General features: G+C 40.4%; 1 protein-coding gene across 1 annotated transcript in view; it reads left to right on the top strand.

Annotated features, from left to right (window-relative positions):
- The first annotated feature begins 14,395 nt into the window (after positions 1–14,395).
- pdgfc (platelet derived growth factor c) overlaps positions 14,396–18,057 on the top strand; it is a 109,874-nt gene continuing 106,212 nt past the window's right edge. Inside the window, exon 1 of the mRNA XM_036569254.1 lies at positions 14,396–15,002. Within this exon, the coding sequence (XP_036425147.1) occupies positions 14,894–15,002 (109 nt within the window). The 5' untranslated portion in view covers positions 14,396–14,893. The remainder of the gene's footprint in view (positions 15,003–18,057) is intronic.

Raw genomic sequence — 18,057 nt, 5'->3', positions numbered from 1 at the left:
GACTTCACCAAGTTCTATTTTAACTGTAACAATTTTGTACCTCTTACATACATTTTGTTTCTTTAGTCAGCCTCAGCCTTCTGTGACAAAAACCATTTGTTTTTTCTTCTAAAAGTGTCACGTCATCCTTCAGTTCATTTCAATTCATTAATATACCAGTACTTAAAATAATAATCACTGGCCTTTAAGCTATTGCATTTCATTACACCAGGGATCAGCAACCCAAATGTTAAGGAGAGCCATTTTGTCTTTTCAACACAAATCAAACCACCTTGGGAGCCACAATATTTTATGTCCATTTTACCATCTTGGCTGTTAATATGTCTCATTATGTGCTAATGCAGACTTAACGTTAGCTCAGCTGTAGCTGCTTTTCTCGCCTCTCTGACAGGAAACTTGTCCTCAAAAGTAGAACAGTTTCTTGTAAAATCTCTCTCTCTCTCTCTCTCTCTATATATATATATATATATATATATTTTAGGCTGATGTCAGCTTTTCATTCACCAGATTCTTGTTCGAATTTTCCTGTTCCACCTTAAAAGGCGCCTGAGGCACTAGAATGTAACTGCTGCATCATTTAAGGTGGAACGGGAAAATTTGCACAAGAATCTGGAGAATGAGAATCTGACTTCAGCTTCATCACTTTTTAGTGACAGTTTCTCATTGCAGATTAAATGTTTTAGGAAACCAGCTGGAGTCATTATAAATGCAAATAAGTCCATTCGTCTCCGAATTATCGTTGTTAAATTATCGATGTTGAGTTATCGTCTTAAATCTCTCTCTTTTCCTTTCCATTATCTACTAGCTAGGCGAGACTGTTGTCTGTGTTGCTATGGTTACCAGCAGTCTGCATGCCAACCTTCAGGGTTAAAGAGTAAATTAGCAGTTATACACTAACTCCAGCATTTAAGACCATTCAGTGTTAAAACTGTGTTAGTCATAGTCAGAGTCACACAGGCACACACACACTGAGCTGCCCAGAGCGAGCCATACAGCATAATATGATTAGTTATGATCAAAGTGATTAACATTATATGTTGAAAAATTGTTCACTTAAAAATCTTTTACATTATCAAAAAATCTCCATCAGTCCCGTGTTGACCGGCTACTCCAGCGTTGGCTGGCTGCTAACTCACTCACCATAGTGGCACTGACACTTCAATGTCACCAAAATGTTTGGGTTACCAGTTGTTCTTCTGGAAATGCTCTGTTCTAGTTTGTAGTTCCTCAAATTAACTGAGATCTTACTCATCTCCTCTTCTGTCTTCAGTGTGAGAAATGAGGAACAGTCACTCTTTACACCAAACTCTTGGGAAACTGGACGAGTTTTCAGAATTACAGATGTGCTGTGGCATATTGTAAAGTTTTTCAGAGGAACCCAGGGCAGAGTTACAGTTTCTAGCCTATGAAGGACCAACTGGGTGAATCAGTCTGTTATACCGCCACGCTGAGGCAGAGCATAATAAGGTTGTGAGTGAGGCATCTGAACAATGAGTTTCACTGAATTTGTATTTGGGTGTCTGTTTCACACTAATGGACAGCATGACATCATAGTTAATTTATTTAGAATTAGAATTTACATTTTGAGACATTCAGATGGTCCAAGAGGTTAATCAGAGGGTCCAGGAACCCCCAGGACCAACTGCATTTTGTATCTTGGCTATAGGCATTGCTTTAGGGCCATTCAACTGATTTAAGATAGAAATGTGATGTCATAGATTCTTAGTAAAGTCATAGATTTTAGTTAGTTAGCATATTGATGTCACAGATGTCATGGACCTCTGGTGAGGTCATACGGAGGAGTACAAGCAATCCAACTACGCTCTCCGTAAATCCATCAGAGCAGCTAAACGTGCGTACAGAATGAAAGTGGAAGCACAGTTCAACACAGCCAACACACGAAGCTTATGGCAGGGGTTAAATACAATCTCTGACTATAAAACTGCCTCTCGCACTCTGCCCAGTACCAGCGCTGATCTGCCGGACGAGCTTAATAACTTCTACGCTCGCTTCGACGGAATTCCCGCAGCACCACTGGAGAGCGCCCCGCCCACCGCTGATCCCAACGCCCCCTCCGTCTCCGTAGCTGATGTGTGCAAAGCCTTCAAGAGGGTGAACCCACGCAAGTCAGCAGGACCAGATGGCATTCCCGGGAGAGTGCTTAAAGCCTGCTACAGGGAACTAGCAGGAGTTTTTGCAGACATCTATAACACCTCACTGTCTCTCTCGGTCGTGCCAGCTAGTTTCAAACTAGCCACCATTGTGCCAGTTCCAAAGACAGCTAGTATTACCTGTCTGAACGACTGGCGACCTGTTGCCCTGACCTCCATCGTAAGCAAATGCTTTGAGAGGCTGGTCAGAGATATCATCTGTTCCTCACTGCCTGCCACCCTGGACCCACTGCAATTTGCATATAGGCGGAATAGATCCACCGACGATGCAATCGCCCTGACCCTGCACACTGCCCTCTCCCACCTAGAAAAGAAGGACACGTATGTGAGAATGCTGTTTGTAGACTACAGTTCAGCATTCAACACAATCGTTCCTTCGAGGCTCAACTGCAAGCTCCGGGATCTGGGTCTGAACAGCACACTGTGCAGCTGGATCCTGAACTTCCTGACGGACCGACGGCAGGTGGTAAGGATGGGAAGTATCACATCCTCCTCTTTGACCCTCAACATCGGAGCCCCCCAGGGCTGTGTGCTCAGCCCGCTCCTGTACTCCCTGTACACCCATGACTGCACTGCTAGACACAGCTCCAACGTCATCATAAAGTTTGCTGACGACACAACAGTTGTGGGCCTGATCTCCAACAGCGATGAATCGGCCTACAGAGAGGAGGTTAAAATCCTGGAAAACTGGTGCCAGGAGAATAACCTCTCTCTAAACGTCAGTAAGACCAAGGAGCTGATCGTGGACTTCAGGAAGCAGGAGAGAGTACACCCATCGATTTCCATCAATGGGACTGCGGTAGAGAGGGTCAGCAGCTTTAAGTTTCTCGGTGTTCACATCAGCGAGGACCTGACATGGGCAGTGCACACCTCACAGGTGGTGAAGAAGGCCCACCAGCGCCTCTACTTCCTCAGAAGGCTGAGGAGGTTTGGCCTGAACCCCAGCATCCTTAAGACCTTCTACACCTGCACTGTGGAAAGCATCCTGACGGGCAGCATCACCACCTGGTACGGGAACTGTACTGTTCGTGAGAGGAAATCTCTGCAGAGGGTGGTGCGGACAGCACAGTCCATCACCGGGGTTCAGCTCCCTAACCTATTGGATTTATACACCAGTCGCTGCCTGAGGAAATCCAGAAGGATTATGAAGGACCCCTCCCATCCTAGTCACTGTCTGTTCTCTCAGCTGCCGAGTGGTAGGAGGCTCAGAAGCTTAAAAGCCAGAACCAGTCGGCTCAAAGACAGCTTCTTCCCCCATGCAACCAGGCTATTGAACAGCCAGTAATCACTGCTCTGCCCAGCCCAACCCTTCCCATTACACGTACGTGCACCCACTGTACTCCCGCACTTTACTTGCATAGCTGGACTTTGAATACCTATCCAAAGACAATACTCTCCCCCTGCGCTTCCACTTAACTTCCTGTACCTTGCACTTTACTAAATACTCTGCCACCTACTGTACCATCTTCTACCTCCACACCTAGTGTGATTACTTGCACATCTACATAGCATTGTAATATCCATTACTATATATAGTATATAGTTGATTACACTCACTCTACATTCCCAGTGCAATATTATATGTCTCGGTGCAATATTATTATTTTTAAGTTATTGTGTAAGATTATATGTATATATTTTAGTTAAATTGGTTTTATCTATTCTTCTATCCTATCTATAGTTTTGTTTATCTATGTTGTAAATACTGTTCTCTGCATAATTTGTGGAACTCGCACTCAAGTTTTTCACTCACCTGTGTCCCTGTACTCTTGTGATGTGACAATAAATCTGATTTGATTTGATTTGATTTGATTTGACATGTCTCAGGTTTCAAGTGAAGTCAGAGGTTCCCAGTGATGTCATGGAGCCTTGCTGAAGTCACAGATTCTGAGTGATGTCAAAGATTCTAGGTGAAACCACAGATTCCTTGTGATGTCACAGATTCTACATGAATTTCTGATTGTTGGTCACAGATTCTAAGCAAGGTAACTGACTTAAACCCCTTAAAATATTACATACTAAGGCTTATTATTCAATAACAGCAGAGACTTCAATGCAAACTGGGTGAGCTATTCTTAGCTTATAGAAGTGTGTAAACTTTGGGCCCACCGGCAGGCCGTGGACATTTATGGAGTCAAAGGGGAACTCCACCAATTTTCTATATTTCTATATTTTGCATTTCATAATTAAATGGTTGTGAAGTCATTCAGAGTGGTTTGGTGTGAAATGCTCTGTTCTAGAGTCACAGTGGTGGTGATAGGAACCAGAAGTCCACCTCTAAAAGTTCCCTCACAGAAAGTTATTACAATAAAAGTTTTGATAGTTTTGGCCTAAAACATGTATCTTGTTTTATTTTATTCCTGGTGGAGGGATACATGAAAGAAATTGGTCCGCAAATAAAACAGAATTTTTTTAGATTTATCATTATTTTACCATCATCAGCATTACATATATAAACGTGTAGCTTCGCTGGTGGTTTTGGATAGTAAATAAAATATCTATATTTGCGTTGTAGTCAAGACAACCCCTGACTTCTATCACCACCGCTGTAAAGACATCTGAACCATTTCACACCAAACCACTCTGATGTCACTCTGTTTACATTTTAACATTTAATTTATGAGGAAATTTTGAAATGTTGTGGGATTCCCCTTTAAGTGAAGAAACATATTCAAAGTGAGGTCACAGATTTAAGGTCACATATGCTAAATGACTTCACAGATTCTTTCTGAAGTCACATATTCTAAGCAAGGTCACAGATTCAGCCGAGGTCAGCACAGAGGCCAGAGAATAAAAAGCTAAACGCTGTTCTTTTGTATTCACTCTTTCAGGAGGGCTCACTCTGTGCTGTTTGCATTACATGTGAATGAGAACACAGACATTCACACACCTCCTCAGAGCATTGTGGAACTTAGCTCCAAAGGCCCGAGGCTCTGTTCACATGTGTCACTCTATATGTTTTCCTCAAGTTCTGGCAGAAACTTGGACACCGGAGGCCTCGGCTTATGCTCGTCTTCGCAGGGGTCTGATCGTTTCAATAACACACTTATATAAACTAAATTATCGTATCAGGCCAAATGAATCAATATATAGCCCGAGCACTGTAACGTTATAATCAAGCATTAAACGGCGGGGAACAAAAGCAGCCTTGTTTTTAGAAAACGTTCAGCGTTTGGCGAGTAGCCACCTAGCTGATGGACAACGCAGCACCAATCCAAAAAGATGTCAGTGCACTCCAGCACACAGAACATGCTATTATATCTGGCATGCAGGCCCTGCTCTGTTATCAGTCTCCACACACCCCTGTGTTGACACATCCCTCCTTTATAAGGAAAATAAAATCAGCGAATCTAGGACTTTGCTCTTTTAAGAAAGTACTCTTTCCTTTCACCCTGAGGTGGTGCACCGCTCTCCATAGGTGACTGACGAGCGTTCCAGTCGGGGCCAGATTAGGATCCTCTGGCATCCCTGGGCATTGGATTTATAGTGACCCATCTAAAGGAAATATGTACATGTGCTTCTCACTAACACACACATGCACCACGAATACATATTTAGTATACTTAAGACCTTGCAACATTTTTGCTGGAGAGTTGTCCTGTTCATGCTTCACACAAAACCGAAATAACATTAGCTCCTCAGCTAAGGCCTTGTCAAAATAGGCCGAGAGTGCCAGTTTGCTGACGAATATCACGGATCTACACAATGCTTATCAGATAAGATGCCAAAAACGATCATTCAAATTAGGGCTTTACGCAAAGATGCCAGTGTCTAACAGATTAAAGACACACATAATGATGTTTATTACTGCTTATTTACAGCTGGTTTATTAAACAGATGCTGACAAACCTGGTGTGTGAATAGATTTGAAGAAAATATTTCAAAATATTCAAATAATTCCAATCATTTATTTATTTTTTAGTTATTTATTTGGGTGGAATAACAGATATCAAGGCTTAAATATCAAAGACAAAAGAGTGGACAATAAGCAAGCAGCAAGCAGGGCCTGGGTTCGATTCCCTGGCTGGCGACCAGAGTCCTTTTTGTGAGGAGTTTGTATGTTCTCCCTGTGTCTGTGTGGGTTTCCTCTCACTTGGCGTTTCCTGCCTTCTGCCCAACAAGCACTCGGATAGGCTCCAGCAACCCAGGAGGATGAGAAAATATGTGTGTATACATTACATACATATGCTAATGCACTGCTAATGGTGGTGTACTATTTTTGATGTATATATGTATGCATCTATAATGTGATGGAATTCTCATACCCAGAAGTCTGTGACTTTAAAGTGTTCATGGCTGTGAATTTCATTGAAATGAATGCTTCTTTTGTGAAAACTGGTTGACACAATTTAGCATGACTGAGCCCTAAAGGGGCCCGTATTATAGAAAACTGAATTTTCCTAGATTTCCTGAAATAAAGATTTTGATGTAGTGTGAGAACATTTTTAACATTTTCACTATTCACTTCACAATCCATACAGGCCATATATATTGAAACTAAGCTGCAAAAAGAGCCTGTAATGTCACAAAAACAAACACATTTACGTATATTCACCTCCTCCTTAGCACAGTTAAGCCCCACCCATTCACACTGAAGATTCATGGAATGTTTCATGAATTTCTTTTTTTTTTATAGACTGCTTTTTGAATGAGGCATAATGGAGGGCAGCCAATCAATCTTAAAGGCACAGAAACCAAAAGGGCCTGTTTCAAATAAATTATGATTTATAAATCCTCACAAACACCACAAGCAGACCTCAGGGGGAAAAAAGCTGATATTTAAAATGTAGGTTATGGGGCCTTTAATGGCGTATGACTGCACGCTATTACATTACACTGGATGTTGTTGTTTATAGACTGTCTATAGTAAGTCGAAATAAGTCTGTTTTATGACACACAGTCACGTTACATGCAGAAGAACAGATGATACTCATTATATACTGAGAAAAGCATATCGTAACATTATTCATTATGATAACGATGACATATCATATCGCCCACCCCTATTCAGATAGACAGAGCTTTTTCTAGCATAAAACGATGTGTGAAGAGGAAGCGCTGTTCCAGGCAGTAAGAAAGCCTGGCAGGTCTGAGCGACTAAAAGCAGATCAGAAAGCGTTTAGAGAGAGCTGCGATTGATTGGTAGTCTATTAATAAGGCCAAGCAGAGATGTCCATGTCTGATTTAGTATAAAAGTGCTTGTCATGGTAATTCACTGCTTACTGCTGCTCCTGCCAAGAGAGCCTTGTTTAAAGCGTCACTTATCCCACATGCTCTCCTTCCATTTTAGAGGCTTTATAGGCTGCTTTACAAGATAAAAATCAAGATCTCATATCCAGAGCTGCCTAATAACTCTTCTCCCAAATGAATGGAACTATATGCATTTTTATTTTTGTTTTAACTTGGAAAAAGAGAACTCAATAACTCATGATTGATGCTAAGGCACAACTAAACCTTCTGAACATGTAGTCAACAAAATGATGAGCTGTGTTTAGTTTTAAAAGGACGCTGCAGCCAAAATAAAAAAAAGTAACCATCGCTACCTGTCGTGCATGTTCCTACCTGCCTCCTAAAGTAGTGCTGGAATTGACTCTAGAGTGAGTTTTTCCAGTATAAAGACCAGGAAAGCCACCTCTTGATGATGCGTCTTGAACAAATTGTGAATTCTCTCAAACTGGTGAGGCTGAGGGAGGTTAAGCTCAACTATATCAAAGAATATTATGAAGAACATATGAAATGCTAATTTTAGGCCTTTCAACATTGGTTTATACTGTGATGTGAAATTTCCTGGAAAGTGACACAGAAATAATTTTAATTTAGGGCGAATTTAGGATTAATATATTTCACATACCGCTAAACGGACCAATTTACATAAGAAATGTTTTTATTTATTTACTAATTTAGTTTGGAGGATTTTGTGGAGAAATTGTGTGGAAAGTGTGGATCTAATCTGGTTTGCATTTGTAAGTTGGAGACACTTTATTATGATTTAAATCGTTATTGTTGAGTTTTCAGTCTTGTTTTACATCCTTTAAATGTTTTTTTTTTTAATCAAAACAAACATAAGGCTTAAATTGTCAATACAAAATGTGAATTGTGTGTACAACCCCATTTCCAAAAAAGTTGGGATGCTGTGCAAAATGTAAATAAAAGCAAAATGCAATCACGTGCAGATTTGGCCTTATATTTATTTAAAAATAGTACAAAGACAACATATCAAATGTTGAAATGCAGTCCAGACTTGTCACCCACTGATAACATTTGGCACAATATTAAATGAAAAATATGACAGCTGAGCCCCAGAATTGTTAAGCAGCTGAAATCCTACGTCAAACAAGAATGGGAAAACATTTCGCTTTCAAAACTACAGCAGTCGGTCTCCTCAGTTCCCAAACGCTTACAGTGCGTCGTTAAAGGAAGAGGTGATGAAACACAATGGTAAACGTGCCCCCGTTCCAACTTTTTTGGAACACGTTGTTGGCATCAAATTCAAAATGGGCATATATTTTTCAAAAACCAATAAAATTTCTCAGTTTCAACATTTGATTTGTTGTCTTTGTAGTATTTTCCTTTAAAAAGATGGTTTACATGATTTGCATATCATTGCATTCTATTTTTATTTACATTCTGCACAGCGTCCCAACTTTTTTGGAAATGGGATTGTAAATGTAAGTCGTTACATAATTGATTATTTACATAATTGTTACAGATGTAATAATCTAATAATGTAATAATAAGGGTCATCTAAGGGTTAAAGGCATTTTGCTCTAATGGACTTGTTTATTGGTTTGACTTACATAACTAAACGTATTTACCTATCTTTTAGCCTTTTTATGCCATAAACACAAATATGAGCATCAGAGTTGATGTGATCGCTGTATATTTTTGAATCGAGTCTGTGTACTATGATTCATCACCTTCCATCTATTTTTTTCACAATAACCAATCAGCAGCGAGAAAGGTTCTTGACCTGACTGTAACTTTGAAGGACACCACCAGGTGTCTCTAGCCTCCAAGCAGAACCCCATAATTATCACCAAGGAAAAAAAATATACATAACTGAGTAGCTCAGTTTTCTTTTTTACAGCTACTTTTAGGACTTGCCCTACAATCCTGCTGTTTGATTAGTCATTAGAACAGCTGACCGTGAATAAAAGCATTCTTTTACATGGCCTCTGGGCTGCCCACCCTGTGATTCATTTCATTTCACACCCAACATGACCTGTCGTCCTCTGCAAGATTGATACTGTGGTGGATAGGGGGTGACACCGTGTTTGTTTACTTGGCTTCCATTTCAGTTGAAATGCATTTTTTATTTTTGTTTGACTCCTTTTTTTTGTCCTCTGAATGATTTTTGGACCAGACGCATAGCGGTGAATTTGCTGCCCCAGCAAAATGACCTCTCACTAAAAAAGCCCAAAAATCTGCACTGGTTTTAATTTCACTGTTTACAGACTGCTTTTTTCTGGTATCAAAGTGATTCGCAGGACCACCAAGAAAGCACAAAACATTGTAGTGTCTACACGGGACGGAATTCCAATCTTCTGAAACGCTCAGAGAGAGAGAGGGAGAGAGAGAGAGAGATTCCTTCTGGCTGAGGTGCTGACATCTGCTGTAGGCTTTGGGGATGGAATGTGATCCTCTCCCACAGACGGCTCACCAATTCACAGTCCAGACGCAGCCACCAGATCCTCCTCTGTAGACTCGCACTGCAGGCCCACATACAGAAACATTCACTCTTTTGTTTCTGTCTTTCAGGAACTCTATAGCTTAGTAGAACATCTGATGTTTTACCTACATGCTTAAAAAAACACAGTTCTTTAAGGGTTCTTTAGTAAAGGAAGAACCATTTCTAACTAGAACCATTTCAACCTTAAATGGTTACATGTTTCTTCAGATTATGGAGAATGTGTTTTATACGGCTCTATAGAGCACCAAAAATGGTTCTGCTATTGTTATGATGTCAAGCTCGTAACAATAGCAGAACCCTTTTTCATGCTCTGTAGAACCATTTTCAAAAGAACCATATACAATATCACTGTGAAGAATGATTTCACCATGCAAAGAACTGTTTAAGCATGAAATGGTTCTGTATTGAATGCATATTTCTAAATAGAACCATTGTCTTTACTAAAGAGCCCTTGAAGAACCATCTTTTTAGAAGTAAACAAAGCTCTGTCAGAGCATTCTCTCATTTCTATCAGCCTGTAACAATGCTAGAATGTTAGCTAGCACATTTTCTTTTGTTTTTTTGCATTAAGAATTGATAAAAAAAATTAAAATGTTTTTAAAAAGTTCCTATTTTTCCTTTTACATCAAATCTGCTAAGACATGTTTGAATCAGAGCTCTGCTTCTTCAGTTTTGCAATGGAGCTATGAGGCTAATGTAGCTAACAAGTAATGCAAGTTAGCATCTGCAGTCACTTTTGCCTCAAATCGTGCCGAGTTGTTCAGTAATAGACTTGATTATGTGGTTTCTAACACTATATGATACACTGTTATATGAAGATGGTCAGGCTTCAGGACAGCTGCTAATGTTTTTAGCTATGCTAATATCCTGCCATGCTCATAGATTACTGTCAGAAACCACACAAATCAACTAAAGAGTAGCTAATAACTCAATATGGTTTGAAGCAAGTGTGCTGATTTAAGCATTTACTTCCATAATACTTGGCATAATACATTAGCATCCCAGAAAGCAGACAGTTTTGGGCCGATTCTGGCTTTCCTACACAAGTATTGGTTGGCTACCGGGCAGATCTTAGACATGTGGGCCAGAACAGGGCCAGATGCTGGACAGCTTCATATGCTTTTGCTTTGTGTCTATATTTATGGGGCCATTCTGGAATGAATGTTGTGGACCAACAATGTAGCTGTGCCAGATTTGGGCCACATCCATTAGTTCTACTCTCTTTAAAGTGTGTGGGCCAGATCAGGGCCCAGGACCCAGCTGTATACTGACACTAAACATGCGATGGAAGATGGAAAAGATGGAAAACTTGTAAGCAAAATAAAGACATCTCCATATTTTTCAAACTGCATCACATTTGTAAGATATTTGCATACATTTTGTGACATGCTTGTGTATCAAATACTGACGTTCCCTTACAGAGCAGTTACACATTTGAGACGTGATTCACGTTATCACACATAAAAACACATTTTTATTTCCACATGAATGTGAAAAATAGCATGTGAGGTATGCAAAAACCATGTGTTTATTCACATGTTCTGTAAAGGCTACTGCATATATTTAGTCTACATATGTGTGTACAATGCAATATGTTGACATACATACACATACATATATTTCAAAAATGCCATGTTTACATGTATTAAGCACATGCATTTTAAAATACACATACTTATCATCGCTGTCTAAAGAAAAACAAGTATCTCCAAAATAGCAGCTTTACAGGAGAGGGCAAAAAAACATTTACCTGTAAGTTAATGTTAAGATATGTTATTCCAAATGATTTTAGAGCATTTCTATTGGACCATTCATCATAAAATGTTCACACAACGTAAAGGACAGCTGGTGTATTGAAATGATGCAGAAAAATAAAAATTGACAAAAATGGAGATACATGGTTTTCTTTCTCATGGTTTTTGTTATATATTCCTCCACATGTGAAAGGTCTACATTTGAAGTATTGCTTTAACATTGGCACAACACAATGCTTGTGTAAGCATGAGCTGGGACCACAGTGTCGTGTTTTCGCTGTTCGTCAGCACAGATCACAGCACTGTTGGTTCGCCTAAAAACTTCCTCAGCATTAGAGGTGTGCCGCCGTCAGCTGGATTCCTCTGATTCACCCTCCTGGACTCTTCTCTCCTCTCCCCTCTGTCCTCCTGCAGTGGTCTGGGGCCTGAAAGCGAAATTGCTCTGCCATTGCATCATACGTCTGGCAGAATCACTTCAATGTGTGCCCTTGCTCTGATTGTTTAGTCTGCCATACGAGTCTATGGGGGTAAAGGCACACGTAAGGAACCCATTGGCAACAGGGAGATGAGATTAACCACATGAAAAGCTTTTTATGAGGTGATGTATTGAGCCGGCGAAAGGAAATGGCTTACACGCGGGTGGGGGAGAGTGCACCGTCTATGGCTTTGATAAGACAAATTGAGGAGTCCTCCAACATTTCCCAAACTGCGTATCAGACATTGTTCTCTCCTCACAATGAAGGAATCCCCAAACAAAACCATGGACATTATTAATATGCAAGACTCAATCAGGGCCAGAAAGCTAGAGTAGATGTTTAGGAAGCCTCATAAACATCTAACGTGTGTTGCTTGAGGTAAATAGGTTACAGTGGTCAAGTGATAATGAATGGAAGACTTTAATTTCTAGAGTGTTTAAAGGACTCCTGTCACTCTGTACTCCATGGAAACAGGCTGTTTAGAATACATTGTTTTTGTGATGTCACAAGAACTCATTTACATGTACCTGACCTTTCAGCCCACTGCAGTTCAGCCCCTTCCATTCATGCCAAAGTTATAAGGAGTGTTTCAGCCTTGACTGTTTTTAAATATGGCATGCTACAGGGCAGCCAATCAGAACAGAGTTCTTTTACATGTATTAGTATTAAAGGTGCAGTGACAAAACAAGTTTGTTTAAAAGAGAGGTTGGAACTGAATGATGACTGATATTGGTACATAAAACCACACAAACCTTGTACGTTTAAAGGTCAGGGGAAATGTAAAACACAAGAAAAAAAGTAGGACATTGGCCTTTTAATGGATCCTAAGTGACTTTTAAGTTACTTATAAAACTGCCATATCATGAAAAACTGAAATTTACACACTGTTTTGAGTTTGATACAGTAAGTAAACATTGTTAAACTTTCAATATGCACCATTCACTCCACACAGTCCATATAAGGAAACTGATGTCATGTCACAAAAACCAGAACATTTACATACATCCACCTATTCGGCCTACAGCAGTATAGCGCAGCCTGATTACACTGAACTTATAAGGAATGTTTCAGCCCTGCTTTGTGAGAGAAGACAGCCAATCAGAAGAGAGCTCATTTGCATATATCAGTCTTAAAGGTACAGTAACAAAACAGATAGTTTAATTCTAAGGGATAAAAAGAGGTTGGAAAATAATCATGTAGAAATTAATCATGACATTTTGGTACATCAAATCACACACAAATTATAAGTGAAACTAAATAAAAAATGACCAAAAATGTAGGATATTGGCCCTTTAATCTTCTCAGTCCATCAGCACAGTCACAAAAGTAACTTTTGGTCTAAAATAAAATAGAAAAAGTTTTTTTTCTTGCAAATATACTTAAAAAGAATAGAAAATACTCAAGGAAAACACTCATAAAAATTATTCTTCAAGGGTTCTTTACTAAAGAAAATCACTCTATAAAGAACCATAAACACTCAAAGAACCATGAATAAAGAGTTCTCTGCATTGTGAAAGGGTTCTTAAGAATGTGCTGTATATGGTTCTATATAGAACCTTTTTGAAATGGGTTCTATAGCATCCAAAAGGGTTCTTCTATTGTTATGATATTAAGCTTATAAAAATAGAAGAACTCTTTTTGGTGCTATTTAGAGCCCTTTTCAATAAGGTTCTATATAGAACCATCTACAGCACATTCTCCATCAATCTAAAGAACTCTTTAATCATGCAAAGGGTTCTTTGAGTGTACATGGTCCTATATAGAACAACTTTCTTTACTAAAGAACCCTTGAAGAACCTTCTTTTTAAGAGTGTACAAATCACACTTAAGAAGCCTTTTTGGTGCTATTTAGGGTATTTTTCAAGAAGGTTCTATATAGAACCATCTACAGCACATTTTCCATCAATCTGAAGAAACTTTTAATCATGCAAAGGTTTCTTTGAGTGTTCATGGTTCTATACAGAACAGCTTTCTTGAAGAACCATTTTTTTAAGAGTGTACAAATCACACTTATATAATGTATAAATGAATAAATGGAGCTGGTTATTATGATTTTATATGTGAAACTCCATTAAACCTGGAATCTAGTCAAAGACTGGACTTGATTCGTGTAGAATGGAGCAGCTTCTCTGAGGTCTCCGCCTTTCTGGGGAGGTTTTTTCTTCTTTCTTTCTTTTTTTTCAGCCCCTGCTGAGTTTCCTTTCAGTACAGCACCTGTTGGGTGGTCACTCCACAAACTCAACCCTCTCAACTCCTTCCAGGCTCCACTCTGCAGCTCCAGAGCGACACTCTCTTCGCGTTTGGGCTTTTTTTTTTCCTCCACTTGCTACTGAAACTGCTACTCAAAGTCTCTGTTTCTCCTCCAGAAAGCATGCAGAGCTCCAGCAACTCGCGCATGGACCGTGTTTGGCTGCGAGTTGCAGAGAAAGTCAGAAACACTCAGGAGAGCAGCGCTTTCCAGAGCTTTCCGAGAAGACTGCCCTGAGCTGTGGAGGGCAGCGGTGGAGCTCAGGCTGTAAGTGTTGGAGTGAGGACTGTTGGTTGTTTCTGAGCTGCGGAGGAACCGAGTCAGAAGAGTAAAAGTTCAGAAGGTGGGCAGGTGCGCTCAGAGCGACTTTCCTCGCTTTCTGACGCGCAGTGTCTCCTGAGCTGCGTCCTGTGCGTCTGCGGGGACTATGAGGTTTCTACTCGGCGTGCTGGAGTGTCCGGATCCGGATACCTGTGTGGTGAGGAACGGCTGAGGGCTCACCTGACTGAACAGCTTCTCCACAGCGTTAGCATCTGCTGCTAACTCCCAGCCAAATGCCTCCTCTCCTGCTCCTCTGCCTGCTGTGGTCTTTCCTGCAGAGCTGCTGGGCTGAATCCGCTCTCATCACCAAACTGCAGCACGGCGAGGTGAAGGAGCAGAACGGTGAGTCCGCTCAGTTCACTGAACTCAGTTCGGTCCACTCCGTTCAGTTCACTCAGTTCAGTTCAGCAGAGTTCAGTTCAGTTCACACTCATTTACATAATTTACATCTCAGCCCGACTAGATCCGTTCACAGACTTTACTGCACGCGCGGTGTGGAAACTGTCCCGCGTGCTCTGTCTGTCTAAACCTCCCTCTTTTTCTTTCTTTCTTTCTTTCTTTCTTTCTTTTATCCTATCTATCTGTCTATCTGTCTCTTTCTGTTATTTTCTGTGTGGCTGTCTCTTTCTTTCTTTCTTTCTTTCTTTCTTTCTTTCTTTCTTTCTTTCTTTCTTTCTTCTACTCTATCTATCTATCTATCTATCTATCTATCTATCTATCTATCTATCTATCTATCTATTATATTTTGTGTCTATATGACTGTCTCCTTTCTTTCTTTCTTTCTTTCTTTCTTTCTTTCTTTCTTTCTTTTTTCGTTCTTTCTTTCTTTCCCCTGTCTGTCTATCTCTCTGTATTTGTGTCTGCACCTCTCTTTTTTCTATCTCTGCTTTTCGCTCTCATTCTCTTCTGCATGTCTCTCTCACTCTTGCTCCTTCTCTCTCACTGTCTGACGTTCTTTCTTTCTTTCTTTCACCTGTCTGTCTATCTGTCTGTCTATCTCTGTGTATTTGTGTCTGCACCTCTCTTTTTTCTCTCTGCTTTTCGCTCTCATTCTCTTCTGCAGTCTCTCTCACTCACTCTCTCTCTCTCTCTCACTGTCTGTCTCTCTGTCTCTCTCTCTCTCTCTCTCTCTCACTCACTCTCATTCTCCCTCTCTCTGTCTGTCTGTCTCTCTCCCTCTCTCTCTCTCTCTCTCTCTCTCTCTCTCTCTCTCTGTTTCTCTCTGAATGAGCTCGTTTGTTCAGTCTCAGCTCTATTATAGCAGGTAGGATGTGGAAATTACCTTTGGCTTTAAACTGAATCCGTGTGTGTGTGTGTGTTTAGGGGTCCAGTAGGAGGGTCCGTCTCTCTGATGGTAGAATGAGTGTATTCATGTGGCTGCTGATGTGCTCACCTCTGAACCGTGTCACACACTCACATCACTTACGCACTCTGTAAAACTGACTGCTTTTTAAAAAACACTTGAACTGAAATGCAAACACGACTTTGATGACAAGTTGGACAAACACAAACCGACCATCCGCCTCCAGCACGCTGCGGTACAGAAAACTCGCAGTTAACATGCATAACTTCCATAAATATTATTTTACAGGAGCTTTACAATGAACATTCTCAGTAACATTGATTTGCATATTCATGTTTCCATTAATAGGCTGTGAGTGTATTTGGTGATTGATTTCTTTTCACTACGAAATTGTGCCCAGTGAACTGCAGGTTTCAGGACAAATACTGCACAAAAAAGGAAAAGCACTTTGCCCTCAGCAGCTTCCTGTCTAAATTAATCTCCAACCTCTTCACCACCAATTTACCTGGCTCTTAGGGTCAGTTTCCCAGACAGAGATCAAAGAGGAATTCCATCTTTTTTGTACATTTTTGCATAATTGAGTGTTTGAGGTGTAAACAGGATGATTCAGAGTGCTTTGGTGTGAAATGGTTCCGATTTCTTTACAGCGGTAGTGATTGGAACCAGGGGTCATCATGACTACAACACAAATAAAGATTTTATTTACTATCCAAATTTATTTTGGGGACTATTTTGCCTCATAACTCCCTGAATGTATCCCTCCACCATGAATGGATTTTTAAAGAGACATGGCTTATGCACAAGCCTTGTGCTTTAATAATGAGCTGTAGTGGGCCACAGCCACACTGTACACACAGTTCACTGTAAGCAACGCTAGTGTGTTTTATGCCAAAGCCCAACATATGCAGAACCCATTTTGTGTAACTTTCTGTGAGGGAGCGCTTAGAGGTGGATGTCTGGTTCCTATCACCACCACAGTGTGCAATTCTGACCCACCACCCTGAAGGGCTTTATTCACAACTTATCAATGAAAATACAGAGAAATTTGGAAAAACTGGTGGAATTCCCTTTATGTCGTAGACTACTCTTTGCTTTTCTTGGGGAATCTCCATTCAGAATCCTTGTATTCCGGGACTAGGCTTACTCCCTGTCTGGGCAACCAGGCTTTAGCTCTTATGCACCTTTTTAATGTCAATGAGGTAAGGAGAACACTCTTGAGATGGGTTTAGATGGACACTAGCACACTTGACTGGACTAAAAAGGCTTTCATAATGTTAATAGTTATTTTGTTTTGACTGGATAGCAGACATTGGGTAGATGACTGGGCATTCGTTTTAATTCGCTTAGAAATTGTGCACACAATTTGCAGCTTCAACATCAGGTTCATGTCTTAAAATAGCCAAATAAATCAGACTTTGCATAATTAGATGGAAGTGGAAGCTTAATTGAAATATATATATGAAATCTCAGAAAAATCATATTGCATATCGTGAAGATATCTTCAAGTGTTGTGATATTATATTTGTGCCACATCGTTCAGTCCTATGCAAAGTGTTTTGATGTTCTAAGTGAAAATCAGTTAGCACATCCTCCACAGAGAGCTGAATGGCACAATCTCTATTTAATTTCTGCATTTAACATATTAGAAAAAATATGTAAAATACCAAATGTGCCATAACTTTTGCACAGGCCACAATTTAAGTTTTAATTTTTCTCCTTAATATGTCAAATTCAGTAAATAAACAGTAATCATGCATTAAGATGTGCAGCACTGTGTCCTCTGCAGAGCGTGTGTTCAGGGTCATTTCTGTGTGGAGTTTGCATGTTCTCCCCGTGTCTGCGTGGGTTTCCGCCAGGTACTCCGGTTTCCTTCCACAGTCCAAAGACATGCAGTCAGGCCAATTGGACATGCTAAATTGCCCCTAGGTGTGAGTGTGTGTGTGAATGTGTATGTCTGTCTGTCTGCCCTGCGATGGACTGGCGACCTGTCCAAGGTGTATCCTGCCTTCCGCCCAATGACAGCTGGGATAGGCTCCAGCACCCCACCGCGACCCAGAAGGATAAGCGGTTTAGATGATGTATGTATGTATGAAT

The sequence above is a fragment of the Colossoma macropomum genome, unplaced genomic scaffold (genome assembly GCF_904425465.1).
Source record: "Colossoma macropomum unplaced genomic scaffold, Colossoma_macropomum, whole genome shotgun sequence".
NCBI classification, from domain to species: domain Eukaryota; kingdom Metazoa; phylum Chordata; class Actinopteri; order Characiformes; family Serrasalmidae; genus Colossoma; species Colossoma macropomum.
The sequence above is the reverse complement of the archived record's forward strand: the minus strand, read 5'-3'. Positions and strand labels throughout refer to the sequence as shown.